At 44.7% G+C, this 23,265-nt stretch overlaps 1 protein-coding gene across 1 annotated transcript; it reads right to left on the bottom strand.

Moving 5' to 3' along the window:
- Positions 1–1,137: 1,137 nt before the first annotated feature.
- FGF4 (fibroblast growth factor 4) lies at positions 1,138–4,214 on the bottom strand. The gene is made up of 3 exons (XM_053946476.1): positions 3,911–4,214; positions 2,989–3,092; positions 1,138–1,314 (listed from the first exon to the last, which is right to left on the bottom strand). The coding sequence occupies exons 1-3, from the start codon at positions 4,212–4,214 to the stop codon at positions 1,138–1,140; spliced, it is 585 nt and encodes a 194-aa protein (XP_053802451.1).
- Positions 4,215–23,265: the final 19,051 nt, after the last annotated feature.

A 23,265-nucleotide genomic window follows, 5' to 3' on the forward strand; every position in this document is an offset into this window, starting at 1 on the left:
GTGAGGTAGAAATTAATCAACTTCATCAGGGAATGAGACAGAAAAAAAAAAGCAGCATACTTCTCCTTCCAAACACTGCAGCAAAAATAATAAATAGTACAACACAACCTCAATTCCTCATCATCAATCGAAATTCTTTCTGTGGAGCTTTTGTTTGCTACAAACCAGCAATGCTTTTCCCTTGTAGAAAACTTAGGAGTGTTATAGAGCTCCCCACACTTTGAAAAATGAATGTAGTCTCCAAACAAGAAAGGGAATTTGGTTAAAGTGAAGTAGAGCTGGTTCATTGTTGTATGTTCCACAGTGCATTTGCTGGGGGAGGGACTGACATTATATTTTAGCCTCATGCCAAGCAATTGTGCCAAATAAAAGCTCCCATTAAGGACCAGGGTTTATCTGCAGAGAAAACCCCAGCCCCAGCCCTGCTGAGCCGTTTCAGCCTCTCTGAGGAGATGGACTGCAGGGCAGTTCAAAGTTCAGCGCTGGCGGATCTAAAAACAGATTTGCGGGGTAGCTGTGCAGCACCGCGCGCCCGTGCCGGGGTAAACCGATCCCGCAGCAGTGAAATAGCAAAGGGGATCAGGCATTGTGTGTGGCTCCACGCTGGCATCTGCCATCCCACCCTGGCACCTCCTACTCCCGGCCAGAAACCGCGCTGGGAGCCACCCTGCTTGGAAAATGCGCAGGGGAAGACAAAGCCACCATAACACCTGAACAAACAAACAAACAAACTCACACCTGTACAGCAATAAACACCGAGCAACACACAAACAGTGCAAAACGTTGGGAGAGAGGAATTGGATGTCACCTGGCTTAGGACATGGAGTAGCAGCACACCTGTGATAACTCAACTGAATTAAATAAACCACGAAGCAGACGACTTCTACTGTTGCACCATGAAATGAAAGACCTTGGGTTGGAGGTTTGTTTTGTTTTCAGAGATTAAAATTAAAAAAAAAAAAAAGTAACTATAAATAAATTTTGTGACAATATATACAGATTTAAATAATTAACTTAAATATCTTACACCTACTCTTGCATAAAACTCTCCAGTAAAAGTGCACCATGTTTCTTTTCCCCAAAGGTGTTCTGTTCTGCATCTTCCCCTGTGCTGAGGTAGGTCTGAAGGGAGATGTCTCAAATTCTAGGAAGAAAATGTGTCACTGTCATTGTGGGCGATACTTTATTGCCTTTCTTTGTTCTTCCATTTTTGCTCAGGGCTATGTACATCCCGGGATAAATCCTGGATTCGTAAGCATTGTAGTTGTTTGGCAGGAGAATCTCTTTGAATTTGCACTCATCATTGAAATGGGCCTGAAATGAAAAGGAAAGAATGAGAGGGAAGGAATTTTAAACATCAGGTGTGGAAATATTCTTGCTACCAGGTGTAAGAAGGTGTGTTGTGGGCAAATGTGCAGGTGAGCCCTCTCCACTTAGTAATCTTTTGAAGTGGCCTCTGAAGCTTCAAACAGGACTCAGGAGCCAGAGGATCAATTAGGGATGCTGTGCCCAGGCCAGGCACATACACCTAAAGGTGGGAAGGACACCCATGGGAGGGACAGGGTCACCTTAACAGAGCTGAGGTGGGTAAGGCCCAAGCTCAGTTCCGTGGTCATGCTCATTGAATTGCTCGTGGTTGTCCCACCAGCAATAAATTGCCTGAGAGGTGTCAGAAAATCCAGAATACTGGCACTTTCTTATGTTGCTTGAGGAGAAAGAGACATTTTAAAGCCACTCATCATGGACAGTATTTTTTGGTTCTTTAGATTTAAAATCAAAGGTAGGGTTTGGATAACTTAGGTTAATGGATCAGGAAAACAGATCTGACAGCAGGCAACCTTTCATGGATGTGGTTTCATTTGCAAGTACATACAAAGAGGGACAGGTCTTGCAAGTGTCTTATCTGGAAAGGGACAAATGAACTCATCTCTTATTGTTGGGCAAAAACCTCGGGGTTTCTGAGAGAGGCCTCAGCCTGCCAAACTGAACACTGCACTAGGGATTATTTTACTCAGGACACCAAGGCAGCAGTATCCCTAAGAAAGCATTTTGGTGACTGATTCTGCCTGGCTTTTATATAAGGCATAATCTTCCACAACAGGACCAATGGCCCAGAAAATAATTCTGGATACTTCATACCTTCATGTGAAAAGGCCCCAGTTAACTCTGACATAGTTTGGCTCTTCCTCAGCCCAAGTTTCTTCACTTGGGGAACATGACATGGGAAATTCATGGGTGAGAAAGGAGAGCCAGGAACATGAATTTAAAACTATGCTGATCACAGTCACTTGTACAGAGCTGAACTCAAAAGCAGGAAGAAAGCTCAACACGAGCAGAGATACACCCTGTTGTTGTCCACCTCAAGTATGTTTTACAAGATGTCTCTATCTTTTCCAAAGAACCCACATAAAAGAAGGTCTGTGTTGTCTTGCTAATGGATCTTCCTTCTCCTAAACAGAAGTTCAGACCCCAAGGATGCTGAACTGCCACAGGAACTGACTGTCTGTTCAAGAGCATTAACAAAGAGTGATCAATAGGTCACTGATTCATCACATCATAAAGGGTCACTTGTGGGCCCTGGCTGACCATAAGTTCAAGTGCCCTCTGAGAGATGGAGTGATTGCCACACCTGCCTAAGGCTGTTTGTACTTCGATATAACAAATATATGGACTGAGCCTAGCTTGTGGTCTTGCCACACAAATGTTGGTCTATGAAGTAGACAAGATGTACAGCCATGGTTGGGTGACGGCAGTTTTTATGTGAGAACCAAGGAAGTGTAATGCAGAAGAGAGGGTTTCACTCCAAAAGCTCAGTAAGCAGCATAACTGGGCAGCACATCTTCTGCTGGCAAGGCAGGAAGGGCTGCTCTGTGCTGCCCGACTCAGGAGGGGCAAGGATGGAGCTTGGGGAGCTTTTAGCACCATGCACATATCTCACCCCAGCTGACCACCATCCCCTCCCCTGGTACACACTCAGTGGCTACTTACAGATCCATAGAGTTTGCCTTTGCTATTCATGGCCACAAAGAGTCCACTTTTGACACCAAATATGCTCACCACGCCTCTTTCCACAGGAGAAATTTCCAGCAGACCTACACGGGAGACACAGAAATCAGGGGGACAAAAGGGCGTGCCCTAGAATGTGTGCTGACAGTGCTGTGCTCACCCACAGGCTGCCATCCCCAGTGTGGGTCCCCACATCCCAGTACTGCTGTGGGTGGCCACAGAACCCCAGCCTCATACTCCACGTACTGTCCTATGCCCCATGCTGGGACCTCTCTTCTTTTAGCTAAGTATCTATTTTTATTTTGCCCCCAGGCATCCTCTTGTGTAGGCAAGGTTAAAATAAGCTTAGGGCAAATGAAACATTTGTCATCATGCAGCTTATATCCCCGCTCCCGGATCTTATTGTTTCAGTTGGATATCAGAGTCATGGGGCCATGGGGTTAAGTCCCCAGCAGATGCTTTTCAAGTCTGGGGGCGAGCTGGGCGCACCCCAGTCCCTGCTCGGAGTGGGCGGCCCACGGCACTGCGGATCCTCCAGATGTTGAGGCAACCCCGACACCTGATGCCTGACGGCGGCAAGGGGACAACACGGCACCGAGCAGCGCCGACGAGCCCCTCCCGAGCGCCCGACGAGCTGCTCCGGAGCTCCCGATGGGGTCCGTCGCCGCCCCGCTACCCTGGGCTCCCGCCACCCGCGGGGGAGCCGAGGGGCGCAGCCCCGCGGTGCTGCCGGCGGCCGGACTTTTGAGGGAAGCTCGAAGTCTGCCATGCACCCACCCTCCTTTCGGGACACGCCACTCTCCGGGGCAGGTCAGCCGCTCCGCTCCCGCAGAACTGCCCTCCGGCGGTTCCGCGGGCGCGGAGCGTCTCACCTGCCCCGCCGCGGGAGTTGTCGCCGGCTTACTGTATCGATTCTCGCTGTGAATCCCATCGATGCGGCCGTCGGGCAACACCTGGATGTGGAAACCGATGCCCACATTGCAGTAGAGGCGCCGCAGCCGTTTGATGCCCAGGAGGTAGTCGCCGTCACGGGCAGCATCGTGGCGCTCAGCCGGGAGACGAGCGACGGAGCGGGCGAAAAGAGCCGCGTCCCAGCGGCGCTGGCGGGGCCCGGCAGGGAGGCGACCCGGGGGCGACCGGCCACGCACCGCCCCTGGCCACAGCAGCCCCAGGAGCAGCGCCGGCAGCAGCGCCGCGGGGAGAGGCATCCCGGTTTAGGGGCCGCCGGTCGCTCCGAAAATAAGCTCTGCCCCCAGCTCCCACTTTATGCTGAGGTCAAAGAAGGGGAGGAAAAAAAAAAAAAAAACCAAAAGCCAAACAGAAAAAAAATATTTAAAAAGGAAAACAAACAAACAACAACAACAAAAAAAAAAAAAACCTAACAGAAAGCAAAGCGGAGAGGGAGGGAGGGAGCTTAGTGCTCAGTCCCCTTAGGATCTGCGGTTTCCCTGCGCTGGCTGCATGGAGAGGAAATCCCGGGAGCAAGAGCTTCTGAACTTGATCTCAACTCCAGGAGTCTTGTCTGAAGTGCTGATCTTCTTCTATAGCTGCTCAGCCATAGCGCTTTAGCCCTAGCCACGACATTTATATATCCATGTGCGTTGGTACCTATTACATCACCACCTACTGCTGTCTGCTGCAGCCCTCCGGCTTAGCTGAAAGTCAAATTATCACCCCTAGATGCTTAACAGCTCTGAAGCTTCTTGAAGGGAAAGGGTGAGCAGCACTGGTGCTAAACAAGAGGGACAGCACAAACTTTTAAAAAGAAAAGGTCATATTTTACGTTCATCGCAGCAACCTTTCTTTCTTTTTCTTTTTCTTTTTCTTTCTCTTTCTTTCTTTCTTTCTTTCTTTCTTTCTTTCTTTCTTTCTTTCTTTTTCTTTCTTTCTTTCTTTCTTTCTTTCTTTCTTTCTTTCTTTCTTTCTTTCTTTCTTTCTTTCTTTCTTTCTTTCTTTCTTTCTTTCTTTCTTTCTTTCTTTCTTTCTTTCTTTCTTTCTTTCTTTCTTTCTTTCTTTCTTTCTTTCTTTCTTTCTTTCCTCTCTCTCTCTTTCTTTCCTCTCTCTCTCTTTCTCTCTTCCTCTCTTCCTCTCTTTCCCTCTCTTTCTTTTTGCTTTATATCTCCTTACTTTATATTGCTCCCTTTTTCAAATGCCTGCAAATGCTAATGCAAGATACAAAAATCAGAGAATGGCCAGCACGCTTTTCCCCCAACATAATGTATGACTATGTAAATCTGTGGAATTGCAGCTTTTTGCTGTATCCAAGCGACATGGTTTACAGTTTGCTGGATGCAGAAAAAAAAATTCCCTTCATTAAAAGCCAAAACAGTTTTTGAATGGGAGGTTTAAGAAATTAAAAATTAAAGAACTTAAAAAAAAAACCCACAAAACAACAAACCCAACAACAACAACAACAACAACAACAACAACAAAAAACCCCAAACCAACCACAACAAAACTCAACCAAAAAACTCCCCTAAACAAAGGACTAAGGTTTTAATAAAGAGGAAAACATTTAAAGAGGCAGCAAATGTTCAAAAGCATCAATAAAGTTTTTGGTTCTAAATATCCCTTTAAGAAATCTGGAGTACCAGACATGTGGAGCTCCCTCTTGGTCACTATACTGACAGGGGCTGTGGTGACACAAGTTTATTCCAGAGCCTAGAGGCTGCCCACTCGTGCAAGTATTGCTGGACTTTTTAACGGAATGGTTATTTTTTAATCTTTACTTCGATGCTGCTGCTGGCTGTGTTTTAATGATGCATTTGTTCTTAGGTAATTGTTTCATGTGGTTTAGGTTCCTGGAAATGAAGCTCACTATTTAAAAGGAGAAAAAATTTTGAGCCCATCAGTTTAGAATTACTTTGCTTCGAGCAAATCCTATATGTTTTGTCACCTCCCATAGCTTAAGCCTCAGTCCTCCACAGTTTTTCAGCACAAACAGGTGAGGAGACATTAGGACAATTTTGGAAGGTCCTGAATTAATATGAAAGTGTGTTTCGGGGGGAGGGGGGAGAAGTGGTTTGTGACTCAAGTCCTTTACAGCCTGAAGCCAGTTTAGTCTTTCGCGCCAGTAAAGCTCTCCCGCTGTTCCAGCAAAGGATGCGAGAGAAAAGAGAATTGCCCCGAGGCAGATGACAGCTCACCTAGGTGCGAAAATCTCTGACCTTCGCTAAACCTGAGCAAACTTAGAAGATGTGCTTTTATTTCTTCTTGTGAGGTGCACATGCCACTGCTCTGGGGGCGATTGCAATCTCCTCGGTGTAGTTTTTGTCCCAGCCTCAAGCAAGTTCACTCCTCTGTGTGTGTTCAAAGACAGCACAATGTAGATTTTTCGCTGTGGAGGTGAAAATGCCTCATCCCTAGAAATGTTCAAGGTTAGACAGGGCTTTGAGCAGCCTGATCTAGTGGGAAGTGTAGCAGGGGGGTTGGAATGAGATGATCTTGAAGGTCTGTTCCAGCCCTAAAAGTTCTGTGATTCTATGAAATCCACTGATCTTAAATGTACAGGTATTTGCTACATTTTTATTTCCATCAGGTCCATCCAGACCCCCCTTGCACCTGATGAGCTGCGTGGCTCAGTTGTGGGTGCAAAGGCTGTGCTTCAGGCAGAGACCAGCTGCTCCCAGCCCTGGAAGCTGCCCTGCTCTGCAGGCTGTGCTGGACACCTTCTCCTTCCCCAGGGTCCTCAGCATGGTGTGATCCCACCTCACTTCAAACTCGCAATTATTTGCTCTTTGCAAACAGCAGCGGGTGAATTTCGGATTAAGTTTATTTACCTTCTGAGGGATGAGGAAAAGTGGTGGAGTGGCACTTCTACTGACACACCTACCCAGCAGCTTCCCTCCTGCAGCACAGGAGTGGCCCAGTGCCCGTGGCTGATGGCCCAGGGCTGGGTCTGCTTGGCCTTACTGCCCCGGGCAGCAGCTCTGCCTGGTCCAAAGCAGTGTGAGCTCTAAGCACCTTCAAACTCGAGTTAGGGATGTGCCCTGAAAGCTCAGCAAGGGATGATTCATCCCTTTGGGAAGTATGGAAATGGGTCCTAAAATACCCTGTGAGGCTCCTAGTCCTTATATTTGCAAGGTCAGGTCCTAAATGGTTACAGAGGATGCAGAACGTCAGATGACATTGCCACAATATCACAGATTAATAAGGGATGCTTCTGCAGCTCCATTGTTAAACCTGCCACAGGATTAGACATCAGTCTTTCCATAAAGGCTTCCAATGAACTTTTCTGAGAGGAAAAGCAATGAGTTTCCAGCTAAGAATGAAACTATGAGGTTTGGGTTTGCTTTCAAGTTGCCTGTATTCATGTGTGTGTGAGCTTGTGTGCAGGCTACCTATAAAACCCTGGTGCTGCTGCTACAAAACCCTCTGGTTTTTCTTGTCTGCACCTGGGAAAAAAGCCCACAGGGATGGAGGCAAAGCAGAACTACACCACTTTCTGTTTGCACCAGGTGTAAATGACAGGTGGAAGATGCTCACCTACAGCTCTTAGTGCTGTAACACAGACATTGTCAGTCGGAAATTATTGGCACAGGAAACCATTAAAGCAGGATATTCCCCATGGAAGCCAAAAATCAATGTCAGGTGGCCCAGGGCAGAGAGGGACTGAGCCACCAATGTGCCATCAGCTTTCAGGCAGTGAGGGGGAGTTGGATGTCTCCAGATCATCCCATAATTAATTCTGAATCTTCCATATCATGCCTTGTTCTGCTGCTATGTGTCCCCACTCCTGGTGGACACTTTTTCAGCAACAATTTAGATGTTAAACCAGGTAAAATGTCTCCATCTCAGTATTGGGTCTCTTCCCTAAAAAGCATATGTGGATGTCACAGTTCAGACAGCTCTTGTTTCCAAATTTCTCTAGGTTTAAAGTATAAGAAAGAAGGAAGGATCCACAGAATTCAGCTCCATACCCAAGTTCAAGCCCCATATCATGGATTCTGAAGGAAAAAGAAAAAAGAAGGAATCCTTACAGCATTATTTTGTAATTACACTGGCTTAGCAGCCATCCAAACTGGGCTCTGTGTCTGCCTTTCTAAAGGGATCCAGGTCCACAATTTAAAAATCAATGTACATATTTATTATCTCCAGTAAATAGATTTAAATGACCCTGAAAGTTATTGCTCATGAGCTTTTCTCCTAAAGGCAAATATTTCACTGAGATCCTTTGGTTTGGAAGGATGGGGGGGCCGTACTGGAAGGGGAAAAAATCCCTTTCACCGTGTTTGCATGCTATGAAGACGTGGCAAAAAGGCACCCCAGCTCCCCCTTTGCCTACGCCCCTTTTAATTACAATGCTTTTGGAGGACAAGGACCCGGCACTCTGCAGAAGGGCAGAGCCTGGGAAAGCGCCGTGTCCTTCACGTCTGGCTGCCTCCGTGTGTGAGCAGGGCAGTGGTCCCGGGAGAGGAGGCAGCCTGGAATGCCGGGGTCGCTGGGAGACCCGGGCCGTGCCGCCTGTGCCTCCTGCATAGCGCACATACCCAGAGCCCAGGCAGCGCTCTCTGTTTGCAGCTGGTCTGCTTGATCTCTGTGTGCCTGGGCTGTTTGCTGGTGGGAGCGCCTCGCCGTGATCAAAACCTCATTATCCCTGGCCGTGCTGCTCTCTTCCAATTGGAGAGGGGCAGTGGAGTATAGCAGCGGGCAGCCGGAGAGTGGGGCAGGCAACAAAGGCGGCACAAACACCTCCGGTGTGTTGGGATGGATTCAGTGAGGGGACTGAGCACAGCTTGGTTTGGGATGTGTGTGGATGCTTCCAGCAGCTACTCCCTCTGCTGCTGGGAAGCTTTTGCAGTGTCGCATCCCCGTGCCAGGCAGACGGACACGACTGCGCCCATCTGCGTGGCTCCTGTAGGGCTTCAACAGCTCAGAGGCTGCAATTCACACTTCCAGCTTGTGTCCCCACTGCTGCAGGAATGAGTGCCCAAGGGCGCTGGGAGATCAAGGCTCAGACCTCTGACTTTCTGGGTACTCCATTCAGCACTGTGGCAGTCCTTTCTTGGCTGCTGTGCTTGATTTGTTTGTTCTGTGTGGGTTGATGTTCCTTCAACATCAATGCAGAGGTGTGGGGTGGCCTTTTGGGAGACCCAAGACCACTCACAAGCAACCTGATGTGGTCCTGGCAAGCCATTTCCTTGTCCTCCTGGCATATGAACAGCTCTGGGGTGAAACAACATGTCCAGACAATTGATTACATCTTCTGCTTCTCAACCTGTTTCCCAGATTGCAGCTTTGCCCCATGCTTTTCTTTCACTGTGTGTTGTCCAGAGCAAAAATTCCCAGCCCTGCTATCACTACTGCTCTGTATTTCCAGCAGTTTTCTTCACACAGTGGCTTTTGCTCCGTTATCAGCTGTTCAGGCTGCATGTGCTTCCTGTTGTCCACTGTCCTCTCTTTTTTCCTATATCTGTTCTGCTCCCTTATTCATCCTCAGGACAAGCACTCTTTATGGAAGATACATTCCCAGACATCAGCCATACCTTAACTGAGTGGTGGAATGAGTGGAGAAGGTGGAGATCTGAGGAGCCCCCAGGAGCACCACTGGAGTTTGTGTCACTGTAGAGCAGGACTCAGTGGGATGAGGCAATGGGAAGCCATCAGTCAAGGCAGACAGTTTTTGGTTCTGGGCTTTTGCCACAGTCCTATGCCCCTCATCCTCGTGTTGTTTGAACCAAAGTTTGGGAGGGAAGACTGCTAAGAACACATATGGAGAAATATCAAGCTCAGAAGGCTCCAGTTACTAATGTTGGTCTTTGGAAACGTTTATTCCCAGCCAGGCTCACTCTTAGGCTGAAGCTGACACGCTGATACTTTCATACTCACTGCTGAAATTTCTCTATGTGCTATTTTGTTCTTCCTTGTCCCATATGCTTTTCACCTATTGAAATTATAAACACTTTAAAACTAAAAATATACATTTTTTTCCTTTTGTCAGATTATGACACACATACTTCTGCTGATACATTACTTGGCACTCTGCCAAACAAAGCTGGAAAAAGGAAACATAATAGAAAACAAGTTTTGAGAATCAGAGTAAGTGTTTGTTAAGCTTATTTTTATTATTGTTTTTGTGGGAAATAGTAGCTTGAGTTGACTTTTTGTGTGAGAACGTTTTAGCTGACTTTGAACGTAGCATAATTGGTTTACACCAATCTGTTCAACATGTGGCCTCTCTTGCATGAATCATTTTTTACCCATGGCTAAAGTGAAGAAAACTGGCTGCTGTAAGCAAATGACGTGTATTGCTGAATTTTCAAACTCCTTAGCAAAGCACCACTTAGAACCTGTCAGAACATTTATGGACACAGCTGTACAATCCACAGCCTCTCCAAGCGTGCAGGAGACCAGCTTTTCCAGTTGACCTTTAGTGTCACAACTGTGAAACAAATCTTCTGCTTTCCTGATACCACCAGTGGTATTAGCAGTGGCAACAGCTTTATCTTTCACTCTGGCACACAAAAAGCCCTAACAACAGGTTTAAAACCAGGTCAGCATGACATTACTCCTGATGGAGCCAGACAGAAACATCTGTAGGGTTTTGGTGGGTGAGTTTTTGAAAAGTAAACTGCAAGCCATGAACTATGCACAGGTAACAGCTCTAGAGCTTGAAGATCAACCAGCATGGAGGTTACTCATCAAATTCTGTCTTATTTGAGGGTAGTGACAGCAGTAACATGTCAGGTAAAATGTATTTTCTTCCCCTTTATTTGGAAAGCAAAGCTGAGAAGGTCTACAGCTGAGCTCTATAGCTGAGGAGCATATTGCAGCAGTGTGTAAAACAAGTTACCTGTCAGCAGACACGTCAGTCATCTGTCAGCAGACCTGTCCAGGGGATTTGCCACAGGTTTTGCTACTCACTCTCTTTGTGCTGTTGAGTAACAGGCCAGGCAGATCACAATGGCAGCCAGTTCTCACTCTGAGTTCAGATCACACAAGTTACAAGTAAATAAGATTTGGATGAATGATCCTTGCCCAGGAAAATCCCCTTGACACCAAGAAACCAGCAGAGATGGCATGGCTTGATTTTTGATTTAATAATTTAATTCCCCTTGCTATTCAAGGCCCAAGAGCAGCTTTGTTCCAGTCAACCACTTCAATATTAACTATTTTTACTCCCAACTTTCTCACTTCACTAATAACGCTTTGAGAGCTACAGAAACATCAGCATTATAGGAATGAATCCATGCACTTAAGTAATGACAAGCAAAAGAAAAGAGTAAATGCTGTTCATCTCCTTCTGGATGATTCCTCATGCTGCTCTGAGAGCACATTTCCCACAGGGTTTGCTTTTGTCTCCGCAGGTGAAAGATGGAACAGGACCAGGCTCTGAGTCAATTTGCTCCATGAAGCCATGCAGCCTCCTCAGCTCCCAGCAATGAATAGTGAAGATTATGAATTTTCTTGCATTTCAGAATATGTTTATCTTTGGACCAGGAGAATGTACAGTTTCCATTCTGCTAGTGAGCTCTGAGGGAAGAGATCCCCAGGGAATTAGTTCAGATACTTTACCTGACTTGGGACTGCTTATTAATAAGCAGAATGAGATAAATGAAAATTAGAAATTACCAATTTGAAGATTGTCTTGAGGAAAAAAAAAAAACAGTCTTAAATGAGGCAGTCAACAACAGAATGAAGGTTTTGGTATTTTTAATAATATTCCAGGACCAACCTGTGATTCCCACCATTGATTGGAATTCAGCCAAGTGTCCCTCCTGATTGTGTGTGTCCTACCAATGCTGAGTGCAACAGCGTGGCCATGTAGAACCTCTTAGCTGCCACATCCCAACAGAGCACGTCCCACAGCTTTTACCTGACATTTTCCCTTTGCTACCACACACCTGAATTAACAGGTAAATTATTGCATGAAAGGTGCCACTGAGCTCATTTCCATGTAACTTCCTGGGATAATGGAATAAACCAAAAGAAGCTGTGGCTGTACAAAGTCTGATCCTACCAGAGACACTTTTTACTTCAGAGCATGCCCACTGAGGATGATTATTTTGATATAAAACTCCACATGTGTTATTCTCAATATTAGCGGGGACGGAGGATGCACATGAGAGCTCTTGGAATCAGGACAGTGGGATGGGAAGGACACACAATGAAGGGAAAACTCCCTGCCCAGGGAATTCAGACAGTGCTGTGCAGTCACTGCTGTGCTATTTGCCACGTGCTATATCCAGTCACAAAATATTCCACTCAGTGACACGGCCAGAAAAAGCCCTGTGAACCCCAAAGTCTTGGAGTCTTATAATAACCCCTGGAGCACACCCTCCTCCACAAAAGGAGCCCAGCAGTGCTCCCAGTGACCTGCCAGGGACACACTGCATGCAGTTTGTTCTGTATTTAAAGAGCCAGGCAAAACTCACAAGGGCTGGTTTAGTGCCTTCATGGCCATCTAGCACTGCTTTGGAACAGGGAAACAAATACTTTTGGCTCTCTTAATGAAATTTCATAATGCTGGAACGAGGTGCTACAAAACTATCTGGAGTTTTCAGAGTATCTATTTATTTCAGTGGTTGAAAACTAAATTCAGATACCAATATAAAAAAGGATTCTGTCCTTAAAATATATATACACTTTAAGAATTAATCTGTCTTCTTTCCCTCTCCCCCCTCTTTCCACTTTTTAATTTGCAAGTTTATACTCCTGAGAGCTGCTGGACTAGCACAGTAGGAGACTACTTGTCACTTGAAGTTCAAATGCAGGATTTCAGAAAAAGGAAAAACACTGGAGTCTTTATGAGCATTTCTTGGACTGGAAGACAAAGTAACATAATAATAGTACAATAGTTCTTACTGTAAAATGCCATTTCTGTTGCCTACAACATCATATATATTATTACTATCATCTTCATTATTATTTTTTTGGGGCAAAAAAATAATTCTAAGACTTCAGTCAAAATCAAACTGCTAACAGGATGGAAAAAATCAGCCGCTGCCTGATTTGTAGAAGGAGGGCAGCTGAGAAAGGTCAAGACATCATGCCAGGACCTCTGGGAACTAGAGTTCTGTGTCAAACCAGAGGCAGCATTGTCAAACCAGAGTAATCCTCAAGATGCTGTCAGCTGAAGGACCCCGGGGAAGGTGGGTGTTTGTTGTTGTGGGCTCTACCTGGGGCTAAGATGTGGATGGAAATCCTGGCTCAGAACCCTTTTTTTGGGAGTGAGGGACTGTGGGCCCAGTAAAAATCCCGCTGCCTGAGGCCTGAAAGGTGTTGGAGTGAGCAGAGCCAGGGAGCCCTCAGAGCTCCCCTGTTTGTTTGCCTGGAAGTCCTCACTGAACTGCTGCCAAAATTATTTAATAAAATGTTAGTTTTGGTGGCAATGACAGTTTTCACTGTGTGTACTGAAGAGGCAAGAAGTGCCATTCTTAGCAGCAGCACGGAGATGTGTTACACCTACAGTCAGTTTACATCTTTTCCTTTCCACCTGAAACTTCCCTGCTCTTTCTCATACTGGCTGGGGCCAGTGCTGAAAAATTAGGAAGATGAAGGAGAGAGGGGAGAAGAGCTGTGCTGGCAAGTGTTGTTATGCAATATATTTTGACAGAGCTTAGAAAATTTCTCTCCAGCCCTCTCTGTCATCACAGTAGCTTATCTAAACTGCAGCAGGCAAATTGAGGAGTGTATTTCCAAAAAACGACCCCCAAACTCCCTCCCGTAGCAGCTTTGTAGGTGCAATCATAATTCAGACCCATGGGAACACACCTCACACACACCATTATAGATTATTATTTAACAGTAGCAAAATCTCACTATTTCTTTCCAAGCCTGAGGAATGGTTTGCAACCCATTCTCAATTTTCCTGATGCTTTCAACTCAACATGGACACAGGCTGCAGGATCAGTTCCTAAATACAAGGGATCATGATTTGATCATGTTGGCAAAGTGGCTTCAGGAACTCTTTTCTTCCCTTTTGGGAATGCCCTGCCGTGGAGCTACTCCTGCATCACCAACACTGTACTTTGTCATGTATGACAAAATTGCATGTTACTTGAAGTTAAGTATTACTATAATTTGAACAATACTATAAGTTACATATTTCTAAAACTTCTGTGACAATCAGGGGGATAAGGGAATGACATTTCCATCACCTGCAGAGGAAAAAATGCAGAACACCTTTGCTCATGGACTAACCCTACACTGCTGAAGGAGCTGCAACACCTCAACAAAAAGGTCACAAAGAAATCTGCCAGACACATTTAAAGAGCAATTTGGAATCACCAAATCCCAGCCAAATATATCTCGCTGTTGTTACAGCATAAATATAATTACTGCTATTATTAGTAGCAGCAATAGTTACTATTAAGGTTATTATTAGCCATAATTTTTACTGTGGTACCACTTAGGAATTCCCTCTGGAGAGCAGGGTGCCATTGCAGCACGCTCTGTGTCGCTGTTACCATGACAGTTCTGCTCTGTTTGCCGGTGTGTTTTGGCTAGAGAGCCAGCTGCTGACTCGCTGTGCTCCAAGTTGCTGAGCAATAAATCCCAAACCAAATTCAGGACCAGATTTCTGCTCCAAGTCTCAATCCTGTGACTTGCCATGGAGGCTGCTCCGAAACTCCACCTGAGTCTGCCAAGCCTCTCTGCAAAAACTCCACTCCCACCAAAACTGGTGGCACCCAAGTCAAATTTTTGAAAATATATGTTGCAGGGAAGGACATGAGGTGCTGCTGGTGAGATTGACACTAGTGAGGGTTATTTGTGGGAAATGAGGAAGATGAGAATTATTTCTTTGCAGTACAAGCAAATAGAAGCACATTATATCAAGAAGAAGATACTTAGCTAAGCAGGATGAGACAAACTTTGTGAATGTTACATGAATACAGGTGAGATTTTCCTGGCAGATTGCCTCAAGAGATCCCTGAACTGTTGTCCTGTCTCTCATCTTGATGTTGAATGTGCTAATTTTATTAATCCTTCCAAGACAACTCAGTCACTTGAGTTTTCTGTCTTCTAGCAACACATGAAAATAGTCACAGCACACGGAGAATGAATTTCATTGTGAGTTCACCCACAGGTTATGTTCTCCCTTAAAATTTCCATAGGTTTCTGGGCAGAGGTAAGTGTCATACACTAAGCCAAAAGTGCAGCAGAGGTGTGTGGGGTACCCTCAGCTGCTCACAGAGACCACGGAGGGAAGTTCAGCTACCCCAGGACTGCAGGGTGACAAAATTCTCCTGTCCCCAGAGCTGCAATCCATTAGCATCCACGGGTAAAGCCACGGTATGTGAACTAATGGTCCCAAACCATTACCTACAGGGTTGAAATCATTATCACAAAAGCACCAGAGGTTGTGATTTGCATCTTCCCAAGTATGCAACTCCATCTGTCATCACCAGTAATCTCTCTGTATAATCTTCCCTGTACCTCTGTGCCACCAACATCCCCACTATAGGTGTTGTGTTTTCTAATGGTCCACTTAGCACATTCAGAAGTCTTCCATGCTCCCAGCACTGTTTGATTATGTCTTTTAGGACTAAGATCTGATCAGTGTTTGTACACCCTCTTCTGAAGCTGAACTGACTTTTCCTTAAGCCTGCCATTCAGCTGCGCCCGCTTTCTTGTTCACAGGCACTCAAGCAGATGGATTCACAAACACAGCAAACAGGTTAATGCCTCTTGAGTTTTATATTCCTTCCTGCCACCTCTTTTTCTTTCTCCTCGGCTTGTTGTGAGCACAGCTGAATGCCAGGGACAAGTCCTTCCGCAGCTTCAGAGAGCCCTGGGGATACCTGGCAATGTCCCATGGGTGACACCTTTGCTGCCAGCACAGCCAGGAGGGTGCAGGGCCATGTGTCACACCCAGGGCTGGGTCCAGGGAACCACAAGGATCTGCAAAGCCACTTCATGGCTTTCGGTCTCAATTTGTGGCACCTACGTTTGTTGGCTTTTCCTTTTCAAAATTTCCCAGCATGTTTTAGCAATGCTTGTTCTGATAGGTTTCCACCCTCATTTCTCACTTCTCACCTAAATTCCTGCCTTTTTCTGTCTCCCTTGTCCATAAAATCAGCTTTGGAGAGATGAACCATCCTGACAGGTTTGTGACCGTGTGGAACCACTTGAGTTTGTGACCCACTGTGTGTGTCCCTCACCTGCCAAAACACAGAGATCTCTCTCTCAGAGGACCTATTTAGAAATACAGATTAATTAAAAGTACAACTGGAATTTGGTTTTAGGTCCTAATTTAACACATACTTAGCCTTTATTAAGGCTAATCACAAAATTGATCTGTCTCTTCACACTAAACTCTTTAGGTTGAGGGACTTCCGTCCTTGACCAGATGTTATCTGATTAAATATTCATACCATGGGCATATAATGGTATGAATGTAATTCATATAATTCAAGCAACCCAGCCTTTCTGTACCATGACACAGGCAGGCAAAATGGTACATTTATTTAAATGTAAGTGTAAGGCACTGCTCTGAACAGCTCACAAGCTTGTTGCTGATGTAAAACAGCCATTTCACACATTTTTAACAAAACAGTCCTGCTCAGGGCAAAAAGAAACCCATTACAAATAAATAAATCCAGAAGATATTTATGCCAATCAAAAATAGTCATGTCGATGTTCACGCCTTGGCATTTTAATGCTTGAACCTGAATTTTGTAAAAACAAAGAAAAAAAATTAAAATACATTTCACTAATAAATTATTTATATCATGTAGAGTAAAAATATCTCTGGACCATGAGCAAAAGTTTGTGATGTTTTATTTCAGCTGCAAATCAGTGTAACAATTAAGGCCTCCAGCTCAGGTTCCAGGGAGGCATCTTTCTTCCATTGCATTTTTCTCTGTCCCTCCTATGCCAACTCTTATAAAACAAGATACCACAGGATTTAATTCTAAAAATCTAATATTACTGCCTTGTGGTGAAGTGAATACTACAGATTCCTTCTTGATAATACTGTCTCATGGGATTCCTGCATGGTAACAGAATCTCCTGGGATTCCTGTCTGGTAACCATATCTCACTGGATTTTGGTAGTATTTCTCCCATTGGATAACCTCAACCCCACCAAATAAGCAGTCATAAACCTCACACTCTCTTTATTTTACATTACATTATTTTGCTAATATCAGATCCTGGGTTTTTTCACCACTTTTCTCACCAAATTGGAATCAGGGCTCTAAGAGAAATGAATATGATGGAATATTTAGTTTGCTGGACAAGAACAATGTTAAGATATTCCTTTACAGAAGCAATAATTAGAATGCTTCATGGCTTCATTGCACTTAGTCCTTAGCCATACATGGACTAGAAAACTTTCTGTTGTTCTGAAAGTGAGCTATGGTAAGAGTTCTTCTTTTTCATGCCTGTGAGAGAAACCACAGCTAAACACTTTCAGAAGGAATGTACTGAGCAGTTCTTGAGAGAGGTTTTCAGCTGAATCATGAAGCAGCAACCCAGCCTTTCTGTCCTTAGCCACTCTCTCCACCTGGTTGTTCACAGCAAGTTGACTGGGACAAAATTATTGCAGCAAGTCTACCAACACACAGAATTATGTTCTTACAGTCCTGCCTGGTGTTGCCAGAAACTTCTCCAGATTCTTACAGGATACAGGGCCACCCTGGGAAGTCAAACTGGGAAATTCTATCAGGAGAATTGCACATCTCGAAGGGTTCAAACCTGTTCCATCACCCTGCAACACTGGAAGTGGCTCAGGAGAGATCTGCTCTGCTTCACCCTGTGAGATTTCCAGGCTCAAAAGTTTTGTCTTCAGCTTTTCTTTGACTTATTTCTTGTCTCTAATGGCCCACTTTTGAGAAGATGTGGTTGGGGTATCGCCAGGGAGGGATTGCTGGGAGGGATTGCTGCTCAGGTGGGACCCAGCCTTGCCCACCGGAGGGCAATTCCGGAACATTTTCCTATTGCCTCCTAGAGTACCAAGTCCCAAAAATGTGGGTAAGATAAAACACTGATGGGCCCTGCAAAGAATTATTGAGTAGGATCTGTGTCACTGAGCTCTTGGGTGTGCCAACAGACATCTGGGCAGGTCTTGACCAGGTGGCTTTAGCAGAGCTCTGCCCAGCTGCACCTCTGGCTCAGTGAGAGATGCTTACCAAGGCTTGGAGCCCAGTGAAGGTGCCTGAAGAACACAAATGTTAGAGATGAAGGAAGGTAAACAGGCAACACCTTCTATTAAAATGCTGCGTGTCCTGCCATGTGTTCAGACAAAAAAATGGACATATGCCATTTTTCCTTTTCACAGCTGTCCTTCTGTCCAAATATAACACTCGCAACTCCAGAACTTACAGCAATTCCAAGCCCTTTTTTGAATCCAGACCAGGCATCAACACCAGTTTAATTGTGGTCCTACCCAAGTTGTTGAATCTCATCACACTTGGAGGTGCAAGGAACTGTGATAACAATCCCTGGTAACTTGATATTATTTTTGAGAGGATCAATGAAGTTCATGAAGCTCTTCCTGAAGGTGAAAAAAGAAAATATGGCTGACACAATACCAGATCTGCCAAGACACCTTTATCCCTAAACCCTGGCATTTCCATGACATTTATCTGCCTAAAGTACCACTGGAATTAGCAGGCAGGTAAGCAAGTGGAGGTCCTGGCTGGCACTTTGACAACCCCTGCAGAGACTGGGAAGACTGATCTGGCTGTTGCTGTAGGCTGGGATAACCAGGAATGGTGTCAGATCAGGGGCTGCATCTCTCCTCTGCTGCCTTTTAAGTCCCAATTCTCTGCTTGGACAATATACTGAGAAAACTGTGTTGGAGCTTAGGACAACAAAAACCTTTTACCAGGGGGCTTTTGATGGTCTCTGAAGGGGCTATTCATGACTTTGTGGTGAGTCACCACCCCAAAAATACTGCCGGGGCTGTTCATTCAGTGGGGCTAGTGGTGCAAGCTGGAAACAATCTAGGGAACTCTCATCTTCAGGTCAGTGGGGGCTGGCAGCAGGGCCATGCTCCGCTGGGGAACGAGGGGCGAGACAAGAAAGAGCACGGCTCCCAAATTGCTCTCATGCATGCTGTGCCTGGGGACTGGCCCTGCAGGATGGGAAGGGTTTATTCCATGCCCAGAAGCAGAGTTGGGAGTCCCTGTTTCGCTGTGATTAATATTTTTGTGCTTGAGGAACAAATAGGCTGGGAAAGGTTTCTGTAAAACTGTGACGGAAAGGAACTTGGAGAGAGCTTGCGGGAGACACATGAAAATTCCTGCCATCCCACTCTGCTGGAGGGGTCAGGGAGAGACTTTAGTGTTTATCCTGTTTATAGCCCACAGGACCTTCTTAGGGCCTGAAGCCCTCCTGCTATAAAAATAGGAGAGAATCCATAAAATCAGCAGCAGTATCTCACATATAGCACAGCTCCTTTCTTACGAGATAGGCAAGGAGCAAAATGCCTTAATTAGAAGTTCACTGAGTTATTTTTTTGTGAGTTGCAGCCAATGACACAGAACATGGACTCCTGATGGAATACCAAGGCAGTAAATCAATGGAGGGTCTTTGCTACCGTTCATGAAATGCTCCAGCTGTGCTTCTAAGGATTATAATGTCAACAGAACCCTTGATTTGAATCACAGCCTTGCCTTCACTCAGGGGCTGTATATTAATCTTGAAAAAGCAGAGTTTCATTGCTCAGGGAAAAAAAAGAAAAGAAAAAGAGAGAATTGCTGAGCTGAAAATAAAATGGTGATGCAGGGAGGAATGCTGCTTTGTCTCCTTAAAGGAGACATGTGGTGACTTTGAGTAAAAACCTCTAGAAACTTGAACTTAAAGTTCTTTCTCCATGTTTGTTTAGGATAAATTTCACAAATCAAATTTAATCTTTCCAAATACATTTAGACAGTGCTTAGGCACCTGATTTAATGCTCAGCTTCAGCAAAGTCATTACAGCAATACCAGCTGACTTCAGCCAAGGATCTGGTCCTTATTCAGAGTATGAAATATATCAAGAATCCCAGGAAACAAAAATGGATCATTTCAGACAGTGGTAAGTTTGTCTGGAGGGCAAATATGTTTGAATACCACTCGTGGTTATGTTTCTGCTTTAAGGCATGGTCAATTCATAGAATCAGAATCATAAAATACCCTGAGTCAGTGGAGACTGGACTGTATTCCATCAGGCTGAATTCTCAAAAGCTGTGTAAAAGGTACAGTTTTGCCTTAGCAAAACACTTGAAGATTCCCAGGAATCTTTTGACATTTAGCAGGTGTTCTCTAGCAGTGATTGTAATAAATCTTAACAACCCACGTGTAACCAGGCGACAAAAAAAAAAGTTGAAGGATTTTCTAATGATGACCTTGAAGCTGTTGATGAGGTCACAGTGGTAGTGTCATGCTGCAGTTTGCACATGTTCTTTCTTTCTTATTCCTACAGGAATCAGCTGCTGCCAAAGTATACATGATACAAAGTAGAATCTTGATTATCCAAAGCTCAGTCATAGTCTCTGTTGCCTATAATACAGTTCTATCCCTGGCATTTATTGCTTACACTGAAAAGTATCTCAGTTATTCAAAACCCTGGTTACTCAGATTCAGTGGCTCAACCCATTAAATCAATTTGCAATTAATTCAGTTGGCTCAAAACCATTTCCCCTCTCGCAAGTGTACTGAAGCTATGCAAAGATTTGCACAAAAATCACTCAGAAAGGGAGAGACCTACCTTTGCTTTAGCTGGTAGCAAAATGGAGAAAGAAATCTCACATAGCCCCAATAGTCCTGGAACTGTTGGCAGGTTTGTACCTTTGCAGGAGCAAGAAAACCTTCTCTCTGAAATGCAGAATTAATTGAAAATGCTGCCTTGTGCTACCACTAAGGTTGAAGAGCAGCTGAAATACAGCGGGGTTGTAGAGCTGAGCCGGATCCTGAAATGTAATCCTGGTTCTATGGCCTCGACTCCTGCACAGTCATGGTGCCCAGTGGAAATGGCAGAAGCCTTTGTTCTTGGCTTAGCATTTGGTTTATTCAGGTTTATTTTAGTTCCTCACCAGCACATGTGGAGCCTGTGCAGATCTGTGCCAGCTCCTGCTCCCTCCAGCACCTGCAGAACTTCCCTGGGGCTCCTGCCCAGGCTGCCATGATGGGCTCCAAGAGCCTCATCCCATCATTTCCTGGGATAACATGAACTTCCCTTCCTGTGGTGCCTCCAAGTACAAGCACACATGTGCACCCAAAGCTGAAAACATAGGTTTGCATACACTAAAAACATCCCTGTTTTGCTACCACCACCTGGCCAAATAGAAACAACAAGTTTGTTTCATAAATCAGTGAAATTGAAGCGTCACACTGACAAGTGGATGATGTCATCAGTGTGAGAAGATGCATTTTGTTTGTCTCAAATAAAATGCTTTAGTCCCGCAAGTGTGTGCAGAATAAAAACCCACTGGCCTTCACCTGGCAGAGATCTCTAGGACAGTTTTTTTTAAACTGATTCTCTGTTTTCTTCCCCACCTGCCTCTGATTTTTTTCTTCTTTCTCCTCCATCAGCCTCATGGAGGAAACGGCCCCACAAGAGCAGTTCAAGGTGGTAAGAGTATTTTTCTTCTCTCTCTTTGCATTTTTACATTTCCACGTCTCCTTTCCTATTCTATTTTACCAATGTTGCATGGAAGAGAGGCACAAAGTGTCTTTCAGTCTTTCCATAGCTTTTTTTACCAAAAGCTTCACTAGTTTCTAAAATAAAGAATAATTATTCCTTTGTTTAACCAACATATTATTTGCATGGAACATAACCTAGATTGTCTCCAAGATTTATCAAGAAAGCAAACTCTTGTCTAACCTCTCTAAGGTCTTGTTAGACATCTGTGACTCAATTCTGAAGACCTTTGTTTTACCATCAAAGACAATCGATAATCTCAGTTTTCATGGCTATTTTTGAACACATTTCCAGTAAAACTCTTGAAATACAGCTTCATTCTTCATTCAGAACTGGGGAAAGAAAGAGTTAAACTGATCCTGAGGGCTTTCTTTCCATATGCACTACTGAAAATGGGTAACAGATACTTGGAGCAGACAGGCTATGGGACACAAATAAACTCAGTTTCTGCTGCTGTAGTTTTAGACCCATGTTGCCATGAAAAAATGTCTAAGGATTTAAGAATAATTTTCAGTTGGTTTCACGGTCTGAGCAACACATGCCTGTGAGCCTCTGATGTCTGCAGTGCAAACCAGGCATGCAGGGTCACACCACAGCTATGCTGTGCCCAGCACTATGTGTCACCTATCCTCTAGGGACACAGTCTCAGGGGACTTCTTTCAGACTAGATCATTTCTGGCTCCCTTAAGTAACATTTGTGTGGCTTTTCCTCATAGAAACACAAAAGGAAGGTGGAGCCGTGACGTGCTGTCAATTCTTTCTTAATGAAGCATCTAAAGGCACTGAATTCTGGTCACACTTGGTGAATGAGCCCATTTCTCCCTCCAAAATTCATGCAAGGAGTAATTCTAAAGATAAGAATTGATTTAAGGGAAACTGTTGTCTGGTTATCATGTATGATGCATCATGACACAGAATAACCAAACCTACATGAAGTTCTTCTAACAGAAGATTATTTCCAAATGGAAAGGCATTCAGCTCAAAGTGTGAGATCTTGTGATATTCAGACACTATCAAACCTAGTTTTCTTTCTTTTAAGACAAAACTTTGCAAATCAAGCAGCTGGTGCCAGAGATATTTCCAAGCTGGTAGAACTGGACATCCCACAGGGGTCTGGATCCTCCAGGAGCTCTGCAGCCACCCCCACTGTCCTGTGTTTCTTCCATTTGCATTAGTACCAGGATGTCTCTAAATTCTCCTCACAGTTCTCCTCAATGTTTTTCAAATCCACACATTTCAGCAATAAAGGCACCACAGCATTTAGGATTGATGCTGTGGAAAAAATATATATTTTCTTTAACCCATAAAGTGAAGACCTTGAACAAAACCCCTGATGTTTTGTGCCAAAAAGGGGATCTTCCCTGGATTTTAGAAAGGCTTCCCTTCTGCTATGCAGTGGTGGCATCTGAACTATTGCAGGACTAAAATGGGATAGTTCTCTTCAGGCATCTAAATTTGGAGGTGGCCCCAGAATGCTCACAAAGGAGGGCAGTTACCATCAACTGCTCTGTAATTATAGATCTGCTTGTTCACCTTCCCAAATCCTTCAAACCTTCCAAAAGGAAACAGGAGACATTTGAACTTGCAAACTTCAAAGGACTGTTTAGGATAGCTTTAAAAAGAAATGAAGATCAATCAGTTCAATGTATTTTCTCCCTATGGAAAGCATTTCACCTCTGAAAATCCAAG

The sequence above is a fragment of the Vidua chalybeata genome, chromosome 6, assembly GCF_026979565.1.
Source record: "Vidua chalybeata isolate OUT-0048 chromosome 6, bVidCha1 merged haplotype, whole genome shotgun sequence".
Classification (NCBI taxonomy): Eukaryota; Metazoa; Chordata; class Aves; order Passeriformes; family Viduidae; genus Vidua; species Vidua chalybeata.